Source organism: Mycteria americana, chromosome 1 (genome assembly GCF_035582795.1).
Source record: "Mycteria americana isolate JAX WOST 10 ecotype Jacksonville Zoo and Gardens chromosome 1, USCA_MyAme_1.0, whole genome shotgun sequence".
NCBI lineage: Eukaryota > Metazoa > Chordata > Aves > Ciconiiformes > Ciconiidae > Mycteria > Mycteria americana.
In genome coordinates this window covers 56,855,194-56,875,376 of record NC_134365.1, presented here as the reverse complement: position 1 = coordinate 56,875,376, position 20,183 = coordinate 56,855,194, and the positions used below count along the sequence as shown (strand labels likewise).

The following is a 20,183-nucleotide window of genomic DNA, read 5'->3' as shown; positions in this document are numbered from 1 at the left end:
CCTTACAAATAAAAAACCTTAGAGACTAGAAAACCAGTTTACACTTGCAATTTAAAAATACAGAATCACGAGTTTGATATTGCAGGGAAAACTTTTGTTGCTGAACTTGGGCATTTAAAGACTAGATTAAAAAAAAGTACTAACTTTCGCATCTTGTCCCACACAGTCCTAGAGCAGGGTTTGGATTTAGTCTAGAGGGTCCCTAGTTCAGGTTATTGGTCAGTTCTGTATTTGCAGAAAACCAACGTTTATCTGGGAAGGGTCTAGCAGACTAAGGTTTAGCGTACATTTTTAGGGGGTGTGGGTTTCATTATGTACTGGGGATAAACGCTGAACTTCTACTGTAGAAATTCTGGTTTCTTGTACCTTTACAACTTGGAGAAAATTACTTTATTATTAGATATTAATTTTGTATGATTTAGTATGTATTTCTTGCATCTTCTCTGTAGGCTGCTTGATTATCTCCAATGTGTCACTTCAGTGTCTTGCTTAGCTGCTAAAGCAGGAGCAGCCTTTCAGTGCTTGTTCCAACAATGTAATGAGACTACTTTAACCTTTCTCATCACCCTAACTAGTGCCCCCTCTGAGAGGGCTTGGCCAAAAGTAATTTAGATTTATTATTTGACAAACGGAGTAATTTTGCCGCATAGATTTCACTGACAGATAAACAGTGCACACCTCTCTCCCAGGATTTGGCTTTTCTGTCTTTACTTAAACTGTAGCAGCAGGCTGAAGTAAAATACATCTGTCTCTGCATATGGATGTGTGCACTGACAAAACATCCGTGGTTACATTGAATTTGTAGAACTTGAACTAGGGCAATTCACAGAAATCCTCTCCCTGAGCCCTAAGTGACGAATCTGACAACATGACTTCGTTCTCTTCCTAAATACCAACAAGTTTCCTTAAAATGGAATGGCATGTGAATGTATTTAAAATTCTCTTAAAAACTGGACGTGCTATATTTTTCTTGAAGCATGCATTTCTTCCAAAACTTTTTGAAGAAAATCAGAAAAAGGAGTGTTGAATTCTGGTGGACTCCAATCGTAGTAACTTGTAGTTTAGTTGGCAATGTCAGGTGTGTTTATAGGAAGAGCAAGGAGATGAAATTATGGTCCAAACTAGGATTTTCACAAAAAAGTGCAAGTTAGGACCTTCAAAACAGTGCAGGTTATTTTCTGTTATTGGTGGATGTGAGATGGGGCAGAGAAAGATTTTGCTTTTTTCCATTTGATGGTGCAAAACACCTCTGTACTGCACCTTTTTTTTGCACCTCCATAAGAGATGTAAGTAGAGTTTTGAACCATATCTGTTTGCTTGCAGAATCATGATTTACTGTTTCTTGCTTTGTAGAACTCCCAAATACAAGTGAATAGGTAATCATTCTTACAACATACTCTTACTGTGTTAATGAACTAAAATAGTTTATCATTTTTTTTCTCTTAGAATTCTAATAAAAAATAAAACTCTGACAAAATGCTGGTGTATGGCTTGCTCAGTACAAATTCTGCTGGAGCTAAACTCCCTTTTACATATTCGTGAATATAATTTCAGGAGCTCTAGGGAATTACTGGTTCAAGATAAAGTCGTCTGATCTGCTGACTTCTGTTTTTTGGGGGGGGGTTTTGTACATAAATTCAGCATTACGTTTTGGCTTTACTTGGGAGTAATGTTGAATGAACTCAAGTCAGTAATACTCAGAAAACTGACTTGATTTTTTGGCAATTGTATATGCAGATTGCATCATTTAAAAGTCATTAACTTGCCAATGGAGTGAACTTTACTCTTTTCTTGAAACTGGTTTGTAATCACTTCTAAAATGAAACTGATTCAGTGTGTTTGTGCACATATGAGTGTTCCCTTCCTATCTGCACGTACCCTTTTTTTGCCCACCAATATAGCAGACCAGCAAGGCATCTCTAACTTTCCAGACTTGTGTGCGTGGTGGTCCACAATTTATCAGACTCTCAACTGAAGTGCCATTCTTACTATTTAATGATACCACAGACCAAGAGTAGGTAACTTAAGGTGGTCTTATGGGAATTTCAGTGGCATACACAGGATAGTCTTGGGAATAAGAATACTAACGTAGAGACTTTTCACTAAAGTTAAAGGTAGCCCAATGAAATTAATGCAAATAGCAATATGTTCACAAGCAAATTATTAACTCTGTGACTTTAGCATTTTGGAATTAAAATTTCAAAAATTCATCTTATTTGGCTCATCAGTGATGGCATGACTAGAACCTTTGCACTGTTAGGTAAAAGCATGAATAGGCAGGTACACAAACAACAGTGTCTGTGAAATTCCCCCTTAAGTGATGTTAAAACATTAAATGTACTGTATCTTGATTCTTGCACCCAGTCTTTTCCATATGATTACACCACTTCTGTTTCCCTAGAACAGCTACAATTCCATATTCCGGAATCATAACCATTGAATTTTCACTATGGCTTTCAGTGATAAACACCTGGTATTGTGTATGTCTCTAAAAATTGTATTTTTGAAGAACTTTGAATATGATTATGAAAATGAAAAGCTTGTTATAAATACAATTTTCTTCTGAAGTTGCAAAAAACATGCATCAGCCAGAATCTGTTAAAATTGGCATTTCTGTTGATATTAGTTTGGGACAAGTAAGACTTAAACTTGCAGATGATTGAGACTTTGCAAAATTCAGACTTTTTTTGACACCAGTGTTTGAATAAGGATTAGGATAGCTTAAAAAAATGAAATGAGTGAGGTCCTAAAATAGTCTTTGGTAGATGTTGAGCAATAAGTTGTTGCTTCTTTAGAATGATTTTTTTTTTTAGACTTGTAAAATGTTTATACCTGGTTGTTACAACTAATAATGAATTCATGTGCATTCTAGATGGTGAATCGGACTTTTTCACCAACAAACATTTGGTTGTTTTTAAAAAAAATCTGTGCCTGAAGTTGTGCGCTACCATGACACGCTAACATGCTTTGTGCCTTTGTGTGTGTTGTCTTTCAGGGGTTTTGAGTATGTCCTTTTTAGATGTGTTTTCTGCTTGTATTGTTTGCAGTCTTACTTCAAATTACCAAGTTTCTTGATGTGGTGAGCAATTCAGGTCATTTCTGGATTAGCAGGGAAGGAAGGAGGCAGTGCTTCCCCAGTGTCTTGCAGGGCACAGAATTAATATTGAAGTCTAATGCTGAAGACTTTGTTACCCAAATAGTGTAATACAGAATAAGAATTCTCAGTTGCTGTTACATAAGTGATAGTGAAGACCTCTGCATCATACTTCCACTTTGGGGGTGAGTGATGATTAGGTTTATATAGGAACTGATGTCCTAGGATTCTGGAAGCAGTAGTTGCAATGATGAATCTAGACCTTAGTATTTTAGGCTAATGTTGAATTTTTGCTCACTTGTCTTGCATCAGATTAGTAGATTGATTTAAATTAACTCTACATTTTATGGTAGGAAAAACGGTTTGGCAGAGTTTGTGTTACCATTGGGTAATTGTGGCTTCACAAAGGATCTACATGAAAAGCCATCTCCTTAATGGGCTTTAATGGTAAGAATAAATCTGATCTCCAAAATACTGTATAGCAAAATTCTCTCACACCCACCTGGTAGGAATCTTAGAGTTTTTGCCTCTTTCTTAGACTTGGGTTTTTTCCCCTGATAAAATTGTCTGAACATGTCTTAGCTTAATTTTCTGCCATTGCAGAGGCCTTGGGAATTGATGACTTTCTTTATTAGCACTTCGTTTGATGTTTGTGCTTCACCTTTGCTTTTGCATTTTTCATGCATACCTGAGAATCATCTTGTGAGAATGTGTCTCCTTATCTTGTTCTGCCTTTTTTATTTTTATGTTTTGAGTTCTGGTGCTTTAAGGGCATTTCAGACAATACATTTCAGGGCCTGTCACGCTGGTGGTTGGCTGCAAGCTTGAATGCGTGGTTTCTCTGGGATATTGGTTGTATCCTCTGGGCACTTTCTCTGTTACATCTTGGCCCTGGTCAGTTCCTGGATAGCTTTCATGTTGCCACGCAGGGAAGATAGGGACCACGGCAGCTTTGTCTGAAAGCGCAGCAAAGGTGTCATGCTTTCTGTGTAGTCCAACATCATCTGTGGCTCCAGTCAACCCTGTCACATGCGTGCTTTGTATTCAGTGTACTGTATTAAGCCTTGTCCACTTGTTTCATTGTGAACCTAACGACTGTGATATAATTTGATCCACTGATATGTTTCTGGAGCCCAGAAACATTTGTGCAAAGAGGTGACTGTTCAGCAGCTTTCTAACTTGATATGTCTGTGTTTAGAATATAATACAATAAATAGGATGCAGGGAGAGGAACTGTGAAGTCTCTTACCTCTGTAAGATCAGCAACGAGGTAAGCACTGGAGTAAGTTGTTGTCTTACATGCCTGGCATGCAGGGTTCTTCAGGTGTCACTGTTCACACATGATGCTGTTTCTTCAGATATACCAACTGTTCTTTGAGACTGAATGCTTGAATGTCTTGAGTCTGAGGGTACAGTACATGTGAGAGTAAAGCTACTACTATTCTTGCTATTTTGTAGCATGTGGGCAAGTTCTTAGAAAGCTAGTATTATTCACTGCAGCCTATTTGCTAGAACCAGATAATCTCCATATTGATAGAAATGCCTGTTTTATTCTGAAAGGGGAATAGACATCTGTTGTCTTAATCCAGAAATGAGAAAATGACTGAAGGCTAGAAAGCAGGCAAAAGAAACTAGCATGTGCCACTTGAACCCACATGTGGATTTCTTTGCTAAGTAGTTAGTATGGGTATATTTTCCTTGCATTGTAAGCATTGTCAGAAATCTCTACCTTGCCTTGCATGCTTTGAGAGCTGTTGCATCACTGGTTTGAAAATTGATCACTTGATGAGGCACCGATGTCTTACTCACTTAAAGATTTTGATTGCACACTCTGAATCTGTACTAGTTTAAAGTCCATTTTGGTGCCAGGTGGGTTTCCAACCCAGGCTGGCAGTTCCCTTGCATCTTGCAGATCAGACACTGTCAAAGGCAGACTTTTTAGAAGTAGGATCCAAACCTAAGAAAATAATCCATAGTATGCAACACAAGTTAGCACACTGATTTTTTGAAGCTACTTTCTCACAGTTTAGGGTGCAGTTCATAGTACTTAATCCAGTCTAACTGGACTGCCATTGAAAGAAATGGACCTGCTCCATCTACTGTCTTTTCCTGACCAACTTTGTCACTACAGATCTGATGTAGCCAGGGCAAGTCTGGCCAGTTTCTTGACTCTACAAAGAAAGACTTGCTTAAGTGTTCAGTAGTGGTACAGTTCCTAAAAGGAATTATTATATGCCTTTGCATGGTGAGGCTACCTTGGGTTAAGACTTTCTGATTACCTACTTAGATGTTGTTTTGTGGAGGTACTTTCCTTCTCTTTCCTTTGAATCTTAGGTGGCAGTAGCAATCTGTTCTATATCTTCTTGTTACCTATGGAAAGAGATACACTAGCAATACCATAAATAACATAATGTGGAATCACTCTGTGCCACTCTATTGAGATCAAGATGTAGCTCTACCACTTACTGCCTGCATATAACTGGATGTTTTTGAGCTCTTAGGCCAGATACTGTCTGTTAGGCTCTTGGGCCAGATACTGTGTCTGGCTATACCCTAAGATCTCTAGGGATTATGAATCAGGTAGACAAACCTTTGCAGGACTAACTTGCCTCTTGTGCCTTCCCACAAGCTTAATTTTGTTAGTAAGAAATCTTCATGTGTATCCTTAATGAAACAGATTGCAACGCTAGCAGTGGACTCAGTGTGCTGTAAAGTCAGTCAGTTATCTGGATATTTATGACCATTGTCTTAAGCTATGCCTTTGACTCTTGTGTGAGTGTATGTGCCATTATTTTCATGTAGTCTATGAGCTGTCTGGCCCAGCCTTGTCAGTTTTTGGATTGGTTGTAGGTAGAACTCTCTACAGTGTGCTTTAGCATAAGTATTATATTTAAAAGACACTGGTGAAATGGATTGCAACTGTTGCTAGATATACACAAAGTCTTATTGATCTTTATGGTCTTTTGAGACTGTTTCAGTCCTGTATCTGAAAACTTCCGCCTCTTGGCAGTTGACTAAAAATGTAATTTTGATAGTTGACCAGACAATTGAAAGTTTTTTCTAGTTTTGTTGTTTATCTACTGGCTGAAGAATACTTTGAAGTTTTGTTTTTGGAAAAGACTTATAAAAAGAGCAAACACACCAGAATATTGCATTGTTGGTATTTACTACTTATGATTTTGGCTTGTAGCTGATAGTATTCTTTTATGATAAATCTCCTGTTGTGTATTCTCTAGGATTAAAAATTCTGACAAGTTAGTCTTATATGGAAAGAACAGTTTACACTTTTTGATGTAAAGAACTAATCCAATTGGGATTATCACACAACCATTTAGTTTTGGTGGTGTTTTGTTTGGTTTTGGTTTGTTTTTTTTTTTTTTAATTAATGTAGCTGTTGATTTGTTGTGTTTTGAGACATTAATAAAAAGAATTAAAAGCACTGAGTTTTTATGACATTTTTCTCCCTGTTCGTGGGTGGCACAGAATGACCAGGCCAAGGAGCTCAGGTAGCTTGTACCTGGATACCCCAGTTGGATATGAGCGAGTAAGCCTTAAAGCTGGAATTATCTTCTCATTTATGAGGAGGGGGAATTTCAAAAAGAGTGAGGTCTTCAGAGAAGCAGATTAATATTTTCTTGTGAAGAAAGATGAACAAATCTTTGTATCTCAAAACAAGAATTGCACTGCCCCTTTGCAGTGTTATATCTGAAATAATCTAAATGGGTCTTTCTGAGAAAATATTCTGCGGTGGTTTGAAAAATGAATTAGTTCTTCATACTTAGACATTTACTGATCACTTTCCAGGTGGTTTTGTGAAAGGCTTAATATACAGTGGTCTGATCTCAGGAAAGGTGAAGTGGAGATTTTTGTTTTGGGACTCATCGTGTCCTGGAAGCTGTGTCTATTCAAGAGCAGAAGTTTTTTCCCCAGCTACAATCAGGCACAAAACTGGCCTTTGAGCTGTATAAGCATCTTTGCCTCAACAGCTATTTCCCAGTTTCCAGATGGGAGGTTACTGTGTGCTGCCATTATGGTTATGTTGTAGGTACAGGGTTTGTGCTGGCTCACGTTCTTCCCAGACGCTTAACTTTCGTTTTCAGTTTTGTTTGTTCGTCATTAAAGAGAATTTTTTTTTTCTGGACAGCAGGCTAACTTGTGAATTACTGATCACATTTTTTACTACTTCCTCACTCACAGCCTGTTTGCCCAGTTATTAGCCAGAGTGTTTTCTGGATGTAGTGCTTCAACATTTGCCTGCTAAAGGTGTCCTAACAGGCATCTTAAGATGCCTGTTGAAGTTGTTTTAAACTGTGATGTATTTTTTGGATTGCTTTGTCCATTTCCTTGATCTTCCCTCTAATTCAAGAGTCTCTTCCACTGTAACTCTTCCTATGTTCGTGAATATTTAATTCTTAAGCTAACCACTGAGCATTGTAAGTTAGGTTTTTTGGGGGGAGGGAGTGTGTTTTGAGATAAGTCCACTGACACAAAACTCTGAACTCATTATTTTAAATGGAGGAGAGCTTGGACAAAGCTTTATTATTATGATTTTTCCTTCACTTCTGAATCTTCAAAAATACCAGTCATGCTGAAGAATACCAGTGATGCAAATGAAAGATCAGTCCTTAGTATGTGTTGCAAAGCATAACTTTTAGCATGAGATTTACGTTAATGAAGAATGGGCTAACTGATTTTAATAGTTTAAAACATAGTTCTTCAGTGGAAATTTTCATTCTGTCTCTGGTGCTTTGCAGTAATGAAGAATATATAAATAGAGTTATAAAAAATCCTCTGTTGTGGTATACCTGCATTCTTGCCAACCTCATACCGTATTTTCAGAATTCTTAAGTCATGATCTTCCTTGTGATAACAGTTGTGAAGTTGTAGAAGCTCTGTTAGTACTGGAGTTTGGCAGTTTGGGTATGGTATCGTGTGAAACATTTTGAACAGATTTCTAATGCTGATGAGCTTTTCTGACTTACATGCTGGTTAACTGTAGTCTTTTTCCATTAGTATTTGGACCAAGTCATCTTGCCAGCCTCTCTCAAATTCAGTGTAATTCACATTTCCTTTTAAATGCAGTTGCTGAGATAATGAGTAGTATTTTAGGTTATTGTCTAGATCTGAAGTTTTTGAAAATGTAGTGCAATACCTCCTACAGAGCATCCATAAAATGACCTTTCTGGCAGAAGTGGTGCTGAAGTGTTCCAGTGGTTAACATTAAAAAAACCCCTCCTTTACTAGGTATTCTCAGATTCCAAATATTAAGCTTTACAGCCTAGTTGTGCATAGCTACATCACACAGTGGATCATTTTTTAGCCATAAACTTTCTAGGTTATTTTTAACTACCATAGATTAAATATACAGATCAAGGTGCATGCTGCTTCTGCAGACTTAAGAACTTCTTGTTTTCTTGAGCAAATTGATTCTGGGTACTGTGTAATATTCTTGTATCTATATATCCCAAATAGTAAACTTTCTCTACTTGGTTATCTTGGGGATTGCTTTGCACAGGCCTTTGAGATGTGAATTTGATTTTTCATCCTAGTGTTTTTTCATAGCTTTGTGGCCAGGAGGGTTACTTTGATTGTCTTCTGACAGTGTTCGTTATGGGAGGATACTGGCTGTCCAGTGAAGTTCAATGGAATTTTGCAATTCTGTGCTGGGAATGACTGGATGTGGAAGATTTAAAAAAAACCCAAAAACCAACAACAACAACAAAAAACCCCCAAACCCACCCAACAACAAAAAAACAACCAAACAAAAAAAACCCCACAACCAAACCTCTATTATTTTATAAATAGTAAACTTTTTTTTGGAAACTGTATTACTATGTTAGTTCTGTCACTTTTGGAACAGACGTAGTTCAGTGAAAGTTAAAAATTAAAGACTGTGCTTTCCCATCAACCTTTTAGTAGTCTAAGTCCATTGACTAACTCTGTGGGATTTTTTTAATACAGTTTTTTTTCTTTACTTCCTTGTCAAATTTTTAAGTTCAGAGGTCATAGTCTGAGATACCCAGTGATCTTTCAACGCAGCGTTGTAGGAGAGTGAAGTAGAATGGTCTTCTCTAGTTTAGACTCTGTAAGTTTAGAAAATACTTATATCACGACAAATTGGATATGACACAGGAATTTTGCTGGAACATAGAAAGTAAAGTTTTGCTAGTTACTTGAAATAAAAAAAATAGGAAGTAATGAAAAAGATTTTTCTTCAAGACACTACTGGTTACTCTGACCTCATGTAAAATTTATTTTGTTTTTCAGATTTTGGATCACTCTTTGATCTGGAACATGACTTGCCAGATGAACTGATCAGCTCCACAGAACTGGGACTCACCAATGGTGGTGACATTAATCAGCTGCAGACCAGCCTTGGCCTGGCACAAGATGCTGCCTCTAAACACAAGCAGCTGTCTGAACTTTTACGGGCTGGTAGCTCCCCAAATCTCAATATGGGGGTTGGTGGCCCTGGCCAGGGCATGGCCAGTCAAACCCAGCAAAATAGTCCTGGAATGGGAATGTTAAACAGCATGGTGAAAAGCCCCATGGCACAGGCTGGGTTGACTTCTCCCAATATGACGATGGGTGCAAGCGGACCAAACCAGGGTCCTTCAGCCCAATCCACAGCAGGAATGATGCCAACAGTAAACAGTGCAGTTAATCAGCCTGGCATGGGAATGAACACAGGGATGAATGCTGGCATGAATCCTGGGATGTTGGCAGCAGGCAATGGACAGGGGATGATGCAGGGGCAAGTCATGAATGGTTCAATTGGAGCAGGCAGAGGGCGACCTAACATGCCGTACCCAAACCCAGGAATGGGTGGTGCTGGTAACTTGTTGGCTGAGACACTGCAGCAAGGCTCTCCACAGATAGGAGGTCAGGCTGGACTGAGAGGGCCACAGCCTGGAGCCATGAACAAGGTAAGACAAACTAAACTTGACTTTATTACCTTCCTTCTTCTTGTTGACTTTGTTTTGTAAGTTGTATTCCTCTGCAGTATGGGTTCTATAGAAAAAGATTTTTTTTTTTTTTTTTTAAGCATCCTGGATCATGTAGGAAATAGTTTATAAGCTGCTAAAGTGGAATTTGTGGCAGTCATAGGAGGTGAAAATTGAGTCTTGCACAACAAGCAAGACTATTGCTAGATTTAAAAGCCTTTTTCAGAAATCTTGTGGCAGTATAGATTATCAACAACACTGAAAAGTAACTTGATTGTATTTATTCTGTTTTATGCTTTGTCCACAAAGGTATTTTCCTATCTAATGTGATGGTGGTATTGTGAGTGTGATGGAAATCCATCTGGGCCTTCTAGATGATGATGTGCTTTTTTTCTGTGTGACACTTAGTGAGGGTATTTGTTGTCCAAGATCAGGATTTGTTTATGCTGTAGCAGATGAGAAGAGGCACATACAGGTTTAATGGACTGATGCATTATATGTGCTAAGATGTACATTGACCTTGTTAAGAAACACGTATTTGAGTTATTGGTGGAGAAAGAATGCTTGTGTAAACACCTGAAGACAAATGTTGGGTTCTTAATGACTGTTAATCCAACCCAATTCCAGTTTTAAAATTTAGAAAGGTTTTGTGTATAGGAGAGTAAACCAGAAAGCTAGGGGAAAAACCCTTTTTATACTGGACTGGGAAATAGATGTGCTTTTGTAATTTAGGAGTTTGGAAGAAAGTTGTTGTGGGTCACTCTGAAAAGATGAGAGAAGACCTGATGGTTTAAGTTACCAGGAGTTGTCTAAAATTTTTGTCACGCACAATTAGCTTTTTTAGAATAGGGAGCCTGTTGAGTATATTCTCAAGTTTTTAGTGTTTTGATCAAAAGCCTAGAAAATACTTAAATATTTCCATTCACTTTAAGTGGATATTTTGTGTTTCTTGGCTAGTGAGGAGAAAGATTGTCTAAGGTGTTTTGCAATACCTGCTTAGATCCATCTTGGAGTGCCTAAAGTCAATCCATTTGGAGGGCCTGGCATGATAAGTAACATAGTCTATAAATGTATTTGAAACATAAATGAAAATTATGCTCTATATTAATGGTTTTGCTATGCTTTAGTGCATTAAGTAAAATTATTTTAGTGTCTTGTGAACGTTATTAATTTTGAAGTTCTTTGATCTTAGCTGCTTGCTTAAGCTCAGTGTGCTGCTAACAATGGTTCTGGTCTCTCTCTCTGAGAGTCGATTTTGTGGTCTGGTCATTTCAGATATTTTTGCCTGATAGGAAAGCTGTTGCAAAGCATGATCGCTACAGTAGAAAGCTGGTATGCAGTTTACAGTGGAAAGAAATATGTAACTGCTTAGAAGTATTCTTGTATTGGAATTATATAATGTCTCATTCATTACTCCTTGTCTGTAAAAAAAAAAAAGGAAAAACGACAACAAAAACTTTGATCTTCAGAAAGCTGTGTTCAGAGGTAAAAAATTGACGTATTGTGTATTTGAGTGAAATGCAACTTTTTAATCCTTACTTAGCAGAGCTGAAGTAGGGTTATGAACTATAATAAACTCATTTATCTAGGAGAAGTAAAGGACACAAAATCAAACTTTAGGCTGATGCAGTCCAAAATTAAATTGTCTTCCTCATTTGCTTAAATTCCGAAATGGGCTGTACATCTAAAGTAAGAACATTTTGTGCTTTTGGGAATATTCAGACTAAATACATGATAACTTCTGGTTTTTAGTTCATAGTCCCAGACTGGTTAAAAATACTTAGAGTTCTTTAATTGCTGATAAAAATACCCCTTGAGACTTTTAGTGTAAGTGTAGTGGGTATAGCCCTCGTAAAGGAGTTGAAACTGCCGGATGAGAAAGAACAGTCTGAAATGGAGGCTGAAATTCCAGAATGTCTTCAGTTGGTTTGGTTGTTGGCAGGAAGCCTGTGTTTCACTTCATGCAGTGGAGTTAGCAAAATCTGACAACAGTTATGTCTGACCATTTTATCTCCACCCATCTGCTTTTGTTTTTCCCACCTACAAATCTTCAAAAAGTAGATGAAAACAGAGGACCCTAAGCAGTTGTTTTTAAAAGCAATTTTTTTAAATTGGTAAATTTAGTACTGTGTTGCTGTTAATGTGGGAGTTTGTGTAATAATGTCTGTAGGTTTCCTTCATTGCTGCAAAAAATGTTCATTATCCAGAATCTGTTCTTCAGTAGGAGAAAAAAATAGACCAGACGCTTTGGTTGTGTTCAACTTCATCGTGTTAGCTTGCCGAAGTCCCCTCCTTTAGGTGATGGGAGGGTTGCCTCTGAGTTTCCTCTCAGTAAAACAGGTGTGTTGTCTGCAGTGGTTTGTACGGAGGAATAGCTTAGGTTTCCAGTGATGTTAACTAATTGGGAGGGAAGATGTTATGCTCTTCTACAGTAAAGATGAGCTCCAAGTGGCTAGTCAATTTGGAAAGCATAATTGGTTACATTTCTGCTTTCTTCTGTTGTCCTGTGGAGTTACTGAATTGTTTTCTTCTTCTCCCAAAACATTGGCTAGCAACAGTGTGGAACACTTGCTTTACGCATTAGCCAAGTACTTCCCAACTTTTCTAGTTGTGTGTGTTACTTTTTAGGACTCAAATCCCAAATGTCAATGTAAATGATTGATTTGGGGTCACCTGGTATACATAAACTTGTACTGTCATAATCTGCTGCTTACATCTTGTGGCCTAATGCTGTAGTTTTATGTATGATGTAAGCAGTCACTGACATACAAAGAAGCAATTCTGTCTGCATGCCATCTCTGTGCCAGTTGCATGACAGACTGTGTTGAGGAACTAATCCAGGCTTGAAACTCACATGGTCATTTTAAAAAAAAAGTTTTAATTTTAATTGTTTTTCTGATCCGATTTATACTGATCAGTTGAAAAGCTAGTGCTGATACTAGGGAGGGGACATATTAAAGGAGTTGAGAGGAGGGTGTGGATCCTGCTTTGGTGACAGTACCAGCTTAAAAGTGCTTGTGAAAATCTAGCCTGAAAGGAAGGAACTGTTAGAAGTTTGGAGGGGAAAGGAATTGTAACAAGTTTTGCTTTCTTGAATAGCTTTTTCTTTTCTATGTGCTTGCCTGTGTGCAAGTTAGGAGGATGACAGATGTGCCTATTGCTCTTAAAATTGAGTTTTGGAAATTGTTTGTATTGCTTTGGTTCTTTCAGTGTTGAAGCATTTTTTGGGCTTTTTGTTTCACTAGATAATTTTACAGCTTTGATTAAGCTAAAAGTATGCAGATAGCAAATTCAAGCTCTATAATAGGAAACATGAATTTGTTCTTAACTTGTTTTGAACCATTCTTCATTTGGAGTTACATCTGGTTCAAACCTTCAGTTTGTTCCACTGGGTTCTGTCGAGAGTGCCCAGTTATGGTCTTACTGTGCAGCCTCTTATTAGAGGAGGGGAGAGTATTTTGTGTATAAGTTGGTGTGTGTATTTCTGTGACAGCAGTGCTCTATCACAAAGTGACTAAGTTCACCTGGCCTTCAGGTCATTTAGATTTCATCTCCCACTGATTCAAGAAATGTTCTGTTACTCAAGTAATGAAATGGACATGAAGGCAGTTCAGATTAGTAAGGGCATCACTGCTACCTCTGCTATGTGAGTATTTCACTTGCATGTGAAATTACTTGTAATGTTTAGAGTTCCATTAGTCACTTGGCTTACTGTTTGAGTATATACAGGCTTCTCTCCTATTGTAATGGATACACTTGGTTTTTATCAGTTTAACCTCTGTTAAGAAGAATTGATGGCAATATTTTACAAAGACAAATGTAGTTCTTCAGAATCTCTATAACTTCCTCTAAGTAAAACAAGAAATATCAAAATAATAGTCCTGTTCAAAGTTGCAGAGAGATTGAAGATGATGTCACCCTCAAATTGTAAAATTAGATAAAGAAAATAAAAGCATCTTATGTTCCTTAGTGTTAGCATGTTCAGTGTCACATTTTATGTAGAAGGTCAGTGTTCTTGATTGCCTTATTATTTTCAATAGCTGCTTGATTCAACAGGTAAATGTATCCATACTGTTTAGACTCTGGTACCAAGTGTACCATATGATCAAGTACTAATCTGTTAAGAGAGTAATTGCGTGTTCTGGTCCTTTTTCTTCTTTGGTGAACCAAGGTGAAAAAACAGATAATTTCTTACTTTATCCCAGTGTAAGGGAGGAACATGTGTGTTTGAGGGAGAAGTGGAGCAGTAAAAATTCATCTTAAGTTTCTGGGGTGGATAGGGGAGTGTCTTGCATAGATGGCAGTGAAATAATGCTAGTGTCTTGCAATAGGTATCTTAAAACATAATGTAGTCAAGTGCAAAGAATAATGATCGATAATAGTCCTTGGAAGGAATGCAGCAGATACCACTGGCAAAATTTTGTTGTTAAGTTGATTATGTCTGGGTTCAGTAATGCTCTACCAGTAGTAGAATGGCACTAGAAAACAATGTACAACTTATAAATTATAAATTCTTGTTTTTAAAGAGCCAGCTGGAATTTAATAAAACTAATTTTCCAGTTTCAGGAAAGTTAATTAACTTCCACTTGTGAACATGTAGATATGGAAAGATACTCGATACCATCAGTATGGTCTTAAACTAGTGCATGCACTGCAGTTACCCTGATAAGAGATACATAGTTGATACTGCAAATGTTGGATTATTTGGAAGAATGTTACTAAAACTTAATTGTATTTCTTCACTTCTCCATGCTTGCATTTATCTTTGTAAATCTTAAAACGGGTCATTGTTCAATACTATTGCTGGTATCTAGTTGTCTTTCAAATATTAAACTGTCAGTGAAGCAGTTGTTTTTATAGAGAAACAGTAGAATATTGTAATGCCTATGCGCACAGCTGTAACAGGTATTCCTCCTCAATTTGTACTCCGTGGTATCAACAGTAAAACTAGAAGCAGAGTTAGTTACTTGACCTTCTTCCAAATGGAAGATGCATGTGTTTCATGGCATTAGAACAAAACTTCAGGGAATTTCTTCCACTCTTGTAGTTGCTCTTCTCAAATGGGGGGAGTGTCTGAATGGCCCTATCTGATGCTGCTCATGCTTGTCAACTAGGATGTTTCCTGAACTTGTCATCCATGCTCTTTACATGGTAAGAAGTGCACATCTTCCACCATTCTGGTAATGACAGCCCCTGCTTCCATTGCAAGCAGGAAAGTCAAGTTTTTTCTACTGTGTATGTAGAAGGTATAACCATTTGAGATTACCTTTGCCATCTGTTAGCCATGCACCATCATCTTTTGCTGTTTTCCTTGTTTCCTCCTCCTCCTCCTCTCTTTACCGTGATGTGAATTTCTGTCTGCTCTTCCTTGTGTGCAAGTCCTTGCGTATGTGATGAAAGTAAGTTGAGACTGTGAGGAGAGGAAGAAAAACAACAGATGGGATGAATAAGAAGAGAAATGGGAAGAGCAGTGGAAGGTGGTGGTGGCCAGGAAGGAGTGAGTAGAGGTTGCGCTTGCTGGCTTGTAGCTATGATTCAGCCATGTATGTTTTTGCATGGTATTGCAGATGAAGCCTTGTACTAGTCTCATGCAGTGGTGCTAACACCACCTTTCTTTGGCTGGTTCTTCTGCGCTCGGTTGTTTATCTACCCCTCAATCCTAATAGATCATTAATATGATGATGAACTATATGTCAGTCTTTTTGGTTGTTTCCTATTGATAAAATTCTACAGGATTATTTTTATCTTCCTTCTGTAGTCATGAGGTCATCCATTTCTTCCTGTTTGATGTTTTCTTTTATTCATGTTTCTCAACATATCACAGCAAATGACATGAGCATGCTCCTGCTTCTTGTGCCAGGGTCACAAGGCCACCTTGTGTCAGGTGAAGAATCTCCCAAATGACCCTTCTCTTGACTCAGTCTAGAGTTGCATGCAGGTTGTTGGTGTCAGGTTAGTGGGTCTGTGACAGCAGGGCCGGGGGGCATTGCTGTGAGGTTCAGCTGTGGATCTGGAGGTGTCAGTCTCACTTGGACCAAGTGATGGCTGCTGATTTGTTCCAGGAGACCTTGTGGCATTTGTTTTTTAGCATCCTTGTTAGGTGTTGCTTGAGTGTGTGGCTTTCTGGGTCAGTTGGGCATGCTTGCCCTTCAGCCTGGCCTGTTGCTTCTCTGGTCTTTGCCTCTCTTGTAGGCTGAGATGGGGAACTGAGGATTACCCCTGTCGGGAGCAGCTGGGCTGAGCTGGGTATGTAGTCTGCTGCTGCCAGGTCCCTGGGCACAGCAGCATGAAGGGATTCCCCTCAGTGAGGTGAATAATGGTTCTCAGCCCTAGGGAGAGGGGAGCCCTGCATTTCTGCCATGGAGACAGCCTTGTTTGAGGGGGTTGGTTTTGCACCCAAAACAGTGCCAAGGCGCATGCTTGAAAAAAACATCAGAGATCTTTGTGCTGGGCCAACTTGATTAGTACATTTGAAAAAGCCAGATGCTTCTCATAGAGTTTGTGTCCAGCTGTGTTGCAGATACAAAGGTTGACTGGCCTGGTTAAACCTCATCCCTGAGTTTCATCAGAAAGCTTCCATTTTGGGTGACATAGCAAAGGTGCTTTTTTAAGTCTAGGTTTGGGTTTCTCCCCCAGCAGCCAGGACAGAGCTGGCTTAGTTATTCTGAATCTTTTGGTGTCAATGTGTGAAGTCCCCAGTTGTCTGAGTTGGGCATCTTGATTTCTCCCTGTGACACCAGGGTGTGAAAATGTGCCTTCAGCCTTCAATTCTGAATTGTTTGGTTAGGTCTCTTTTAAGGCTGTTAGCAGTGTAAGTTGCAGAAGTCATGTGGGGGCAGTGTTAGTGATGGCCAACATAGTCTGTGCTTTAGTGTACTCTCAGGTGTCAGCTAACTTTGGCAGCTATGATTGTTAATGAACTTGAAAACTTAGCTTAGAAATTTCTATTTTGGGGGACGTAGCTGCTTTCAAAATCCTTTCTGGAGCCAAAGGGATCAGGCTATCTTACAGGAAACCATATTTTGTTTTCTTAAGGAAATAATTCCCACTGTCAGTCCTTCACTAAGTCTTGAACCTGTTGGTCAATTTGAGGCAGCAGTGATGATGGGGAAGAATCCTGAAAATGCGTTTGCTGAATCCTTACGTTTTTCTTCTCTGTTCCTTTCTGCTCAGTTGCACATAAGATCTTATTAGTCTTCTGAGGCAGAGGCAGGAAGGGTTTGAGCCTTACCTGTTCTGGTTTTGGCAGCAGCTGCCTCATTGGTCACCATATGTGTATTCATCGCAGTCAAGACACAGGAGGGGTGGTGCCAAAGACGACAGAGGAAAGGAAGCTGCTTTAGTTCTGCCTGATCATTGCATAGTTTGTTTATCTTCCATGTGTAGAGATTTGTTTCTTTGCTCTCTAATGAATTACTGCTGTGTGATTATGGTTATTGCTTGTGTGTGGAGGGGGAGGCTGTCCTCAAGGGAATTCGCTTGTACATATCAGATGTCTGAAGTGGCAGGTTCTTTAGTGAGTTTTGTGCTCCTTTTCCTGTGGCTTGGGTTTGATCCTGCTTTATTTTGTAAAAGCAAACTGAAGGCCATTATAATGGATTGGCAGATGTTACAACTTGAAAAAGGAAAGTGTGTGACTAATTGCAGGTAGTCTCTGGCCATGTAGGCTACTTCTCTGTGCAGGTTGGAGAAGCTTGGTAAGGAGCAGAAGCAAGGTGTTTCTACTAGGGAAGGATGCTTTGAGAATAAATGTGGGAGTGATTGGAAACAAACCTACCATAGGCACTTGTATGCACTTTTTTGGATGCAGGAAGATGCCTAGACTTGAACCAAAAAGCATCAAAGAGACTGACCATTGTCTAGTCAAATGCTAATGTGAGTTGAAACAATACAGCTCCTTAAAGTATTTTTGTGCCTTTATTATTATGAGTTGTGGCTCTTCTAGGATCCTGTCTGGAGTAATGGTGAGAGCTTGGTAATCTTAACAAAGATCTCCAGTTTTTCTGGTCCTCTACGGCTAGTTGTTTTGGTCTTGGAAGGCCAAATTTCCCATGAAAAAATAGATGGGAATGCAAGGAATGGAAAAAAAAATGTCAGAGGACAAACAATTTTATTAGCAAGATTGATCCTGACTGTTCTTTAGATTCTGGGGCATTCTATGGCAACAAATGGTATATTCTGGTATGCTAAAACTGTTGAATATGCAAATAGGCAATGCATATTGCAGAAAGGAGCATATCGCTTGTGTGAAATATGAATCTACTTCCCTTATGGATGAATGGTTCACTAGCTTTGTTTTGTTTGCAGAGTTCCTTCCTACTATCTCCTTTGACCTCTAGTACCGCTCACTGCAAACGAGTTGCTGTGCCTGTGTGACTGTGTGTGGTGTTACCTATGCCTATGGTGTGTTCTTAAATTGAATTCGGTTGTGTACTGAAAATGCAGACATGCATCGTTAGGGCTGTCTGGAGAGGAGCTGTGGGAGTGCTGACAGTTGGGTAGGAGGTTTTTGGGATAAACCCTGCTGATATGAATGAAGGTGGTATTTGTCTCCATTTGGAGTCTGCAGAGATGCAGGAAGCAGAAAAATTCTTCCAGACTTGTAAGTTATATAGTCCATGGTAGAAATTTGTGATTGGGAAAGCTGAAATGAGAAATCTGTTGAAAAAAATATTTTATAAAGAAACAGTCAGGACAGTTCTGACCAGACTGACCTCAAGGGTTGGTAAGTTGGTAACTGGCCTCACTCTGTTTATAGGAACTGTCTGGTTGAGGAGTTAATGTTGTGTGATGGGTAAAATACATGCACGTAAGGGAGGAGGGGAAGCATGTGGATCAGTATTGCATTGCAGCTGGTTGTGGCTGTGATCACTCTTGCTTCTCTGAAGTATTCATTTGCCTTTTACATTGTGAACTTGAGCTATTTTACTTGAACATCTTACCATTTTAATTCCTAGATGGGAATGATGAGCAATCCCAGCCCTTACGGCCAGCCATATAGTCAGAATACCGGGCAGCAGATCGGAGCCAGTGGACTTGGGCCTCAGATGCAGAATAAAGCTGGACTGCAGAATAGCTTACCACAGTTCCCAATGGACAAGAAGCCAGTTCCTGGGGCAGGAATGCCTAACATGGTAAGTAGAATGAAAGTTGTCTCCAGAAAATGTCATAGCAGACCAAAGTGGAGAAATATGCTCTGGTGTTGCCATGTTACAAGTTTTTGCAGTTGTCATACCCAGTGTGAATGCATGCTCTGAATCCAAACATAATGCGCTTGCTTCAACTCCTGAAAAGGCTAATATGAAGGAGAGGGCTGAGTTGTGCTTTCTCTGTTGATAAGCTGCACCTCCGCTCTTCATCCTTCAAACCCTGTTAGCAGAGAAAATTAAATGGAGCTCCCTAACTGGAGTGAACTTTGCCACCTATTTGGACACCTTTGCTCTCCTCTCCCATCCTTTCTTCTGTGGTTGGTGTATTGGGCCACTTCTCCTTGGTGTAGCTTTGTCTTGAGGCTTGTTTTCCTGCTTGTACTCACTGATGCTTTTGGGAGAGAGAAGTATCTCTTCTAAAACAGGTATTACGTATGATACGGCTTAGAAGCCCCAGTTATGCATTCGTTCCTGTTCTGAATGATGTGAACACACACAACAGTCCTGATGCTGGAGGTTCCTTGGCAGTTGTTGCTGTAGTAGCCCTGTTGCCTTCCCCTTTCACCCCCCACACTGTTATTGCAGCAGGATTTAAGGAAAGGGGAAGTAAGAGTGGTAGGAAAAGTGGATGGCCAAAAAGTGGATGTCCCAAGCTTATAAATGACAGGCCTGAACATTAGGTTCTCTAGCTTGAGCTTAACACTGGTGGCTGAATGTTTTTGCCTCATTATTTTAGAAGCTTAAATTGGTTAGGGGTATGACATGCAACATGTCCTGCCTTTTTTCCCCCTATGTATATTTTTGAATTTGGGAAACAAATTTACATTTCTGAATATAGCTGGTGTTTCTCCCTGCTTCACATTCCATCTCCCCCACCCCCCAGGAAGGTCAGTCTCTTGATCTTAGTAACTGTTGCTGAAAAACCATTTTCAGGTAACTTTTGTACCTTTGAATTAAAAAGAGCTCAATCCTGTGAGTTTTATTTAATGTTTTTTA

General features: G+C 39.1%; 1 protein-coding gene across 2 annotated transcripts in view; it reads left to right on the top strand.

Moving 5' to 3' along the window:
• The window catches only part of EP300 (EP300 lysine acetyltransferase), a 65,318-nt gene that overhangs the window by 6,373 nt on the left and 38,762 nt on the right, over window positions 1-20,183 (top strand). For both annotated transcript variants that reach the window (XM_075499946.1, XM_075499955.1), the window contains exons 2-3: window positions 9,362-10,020; window positions 18,996-19,172. In XM_075499946.1, the coding sequence (XP_075356061.1) occupies window positions 9,362-10,020; window positions 18,996-19,172 (836 nt within the window). The remainder of the gene's footprint in view (window positions 1-9,361; window positions 10,021-18,995; window positions 19,173-20,183) is intronic.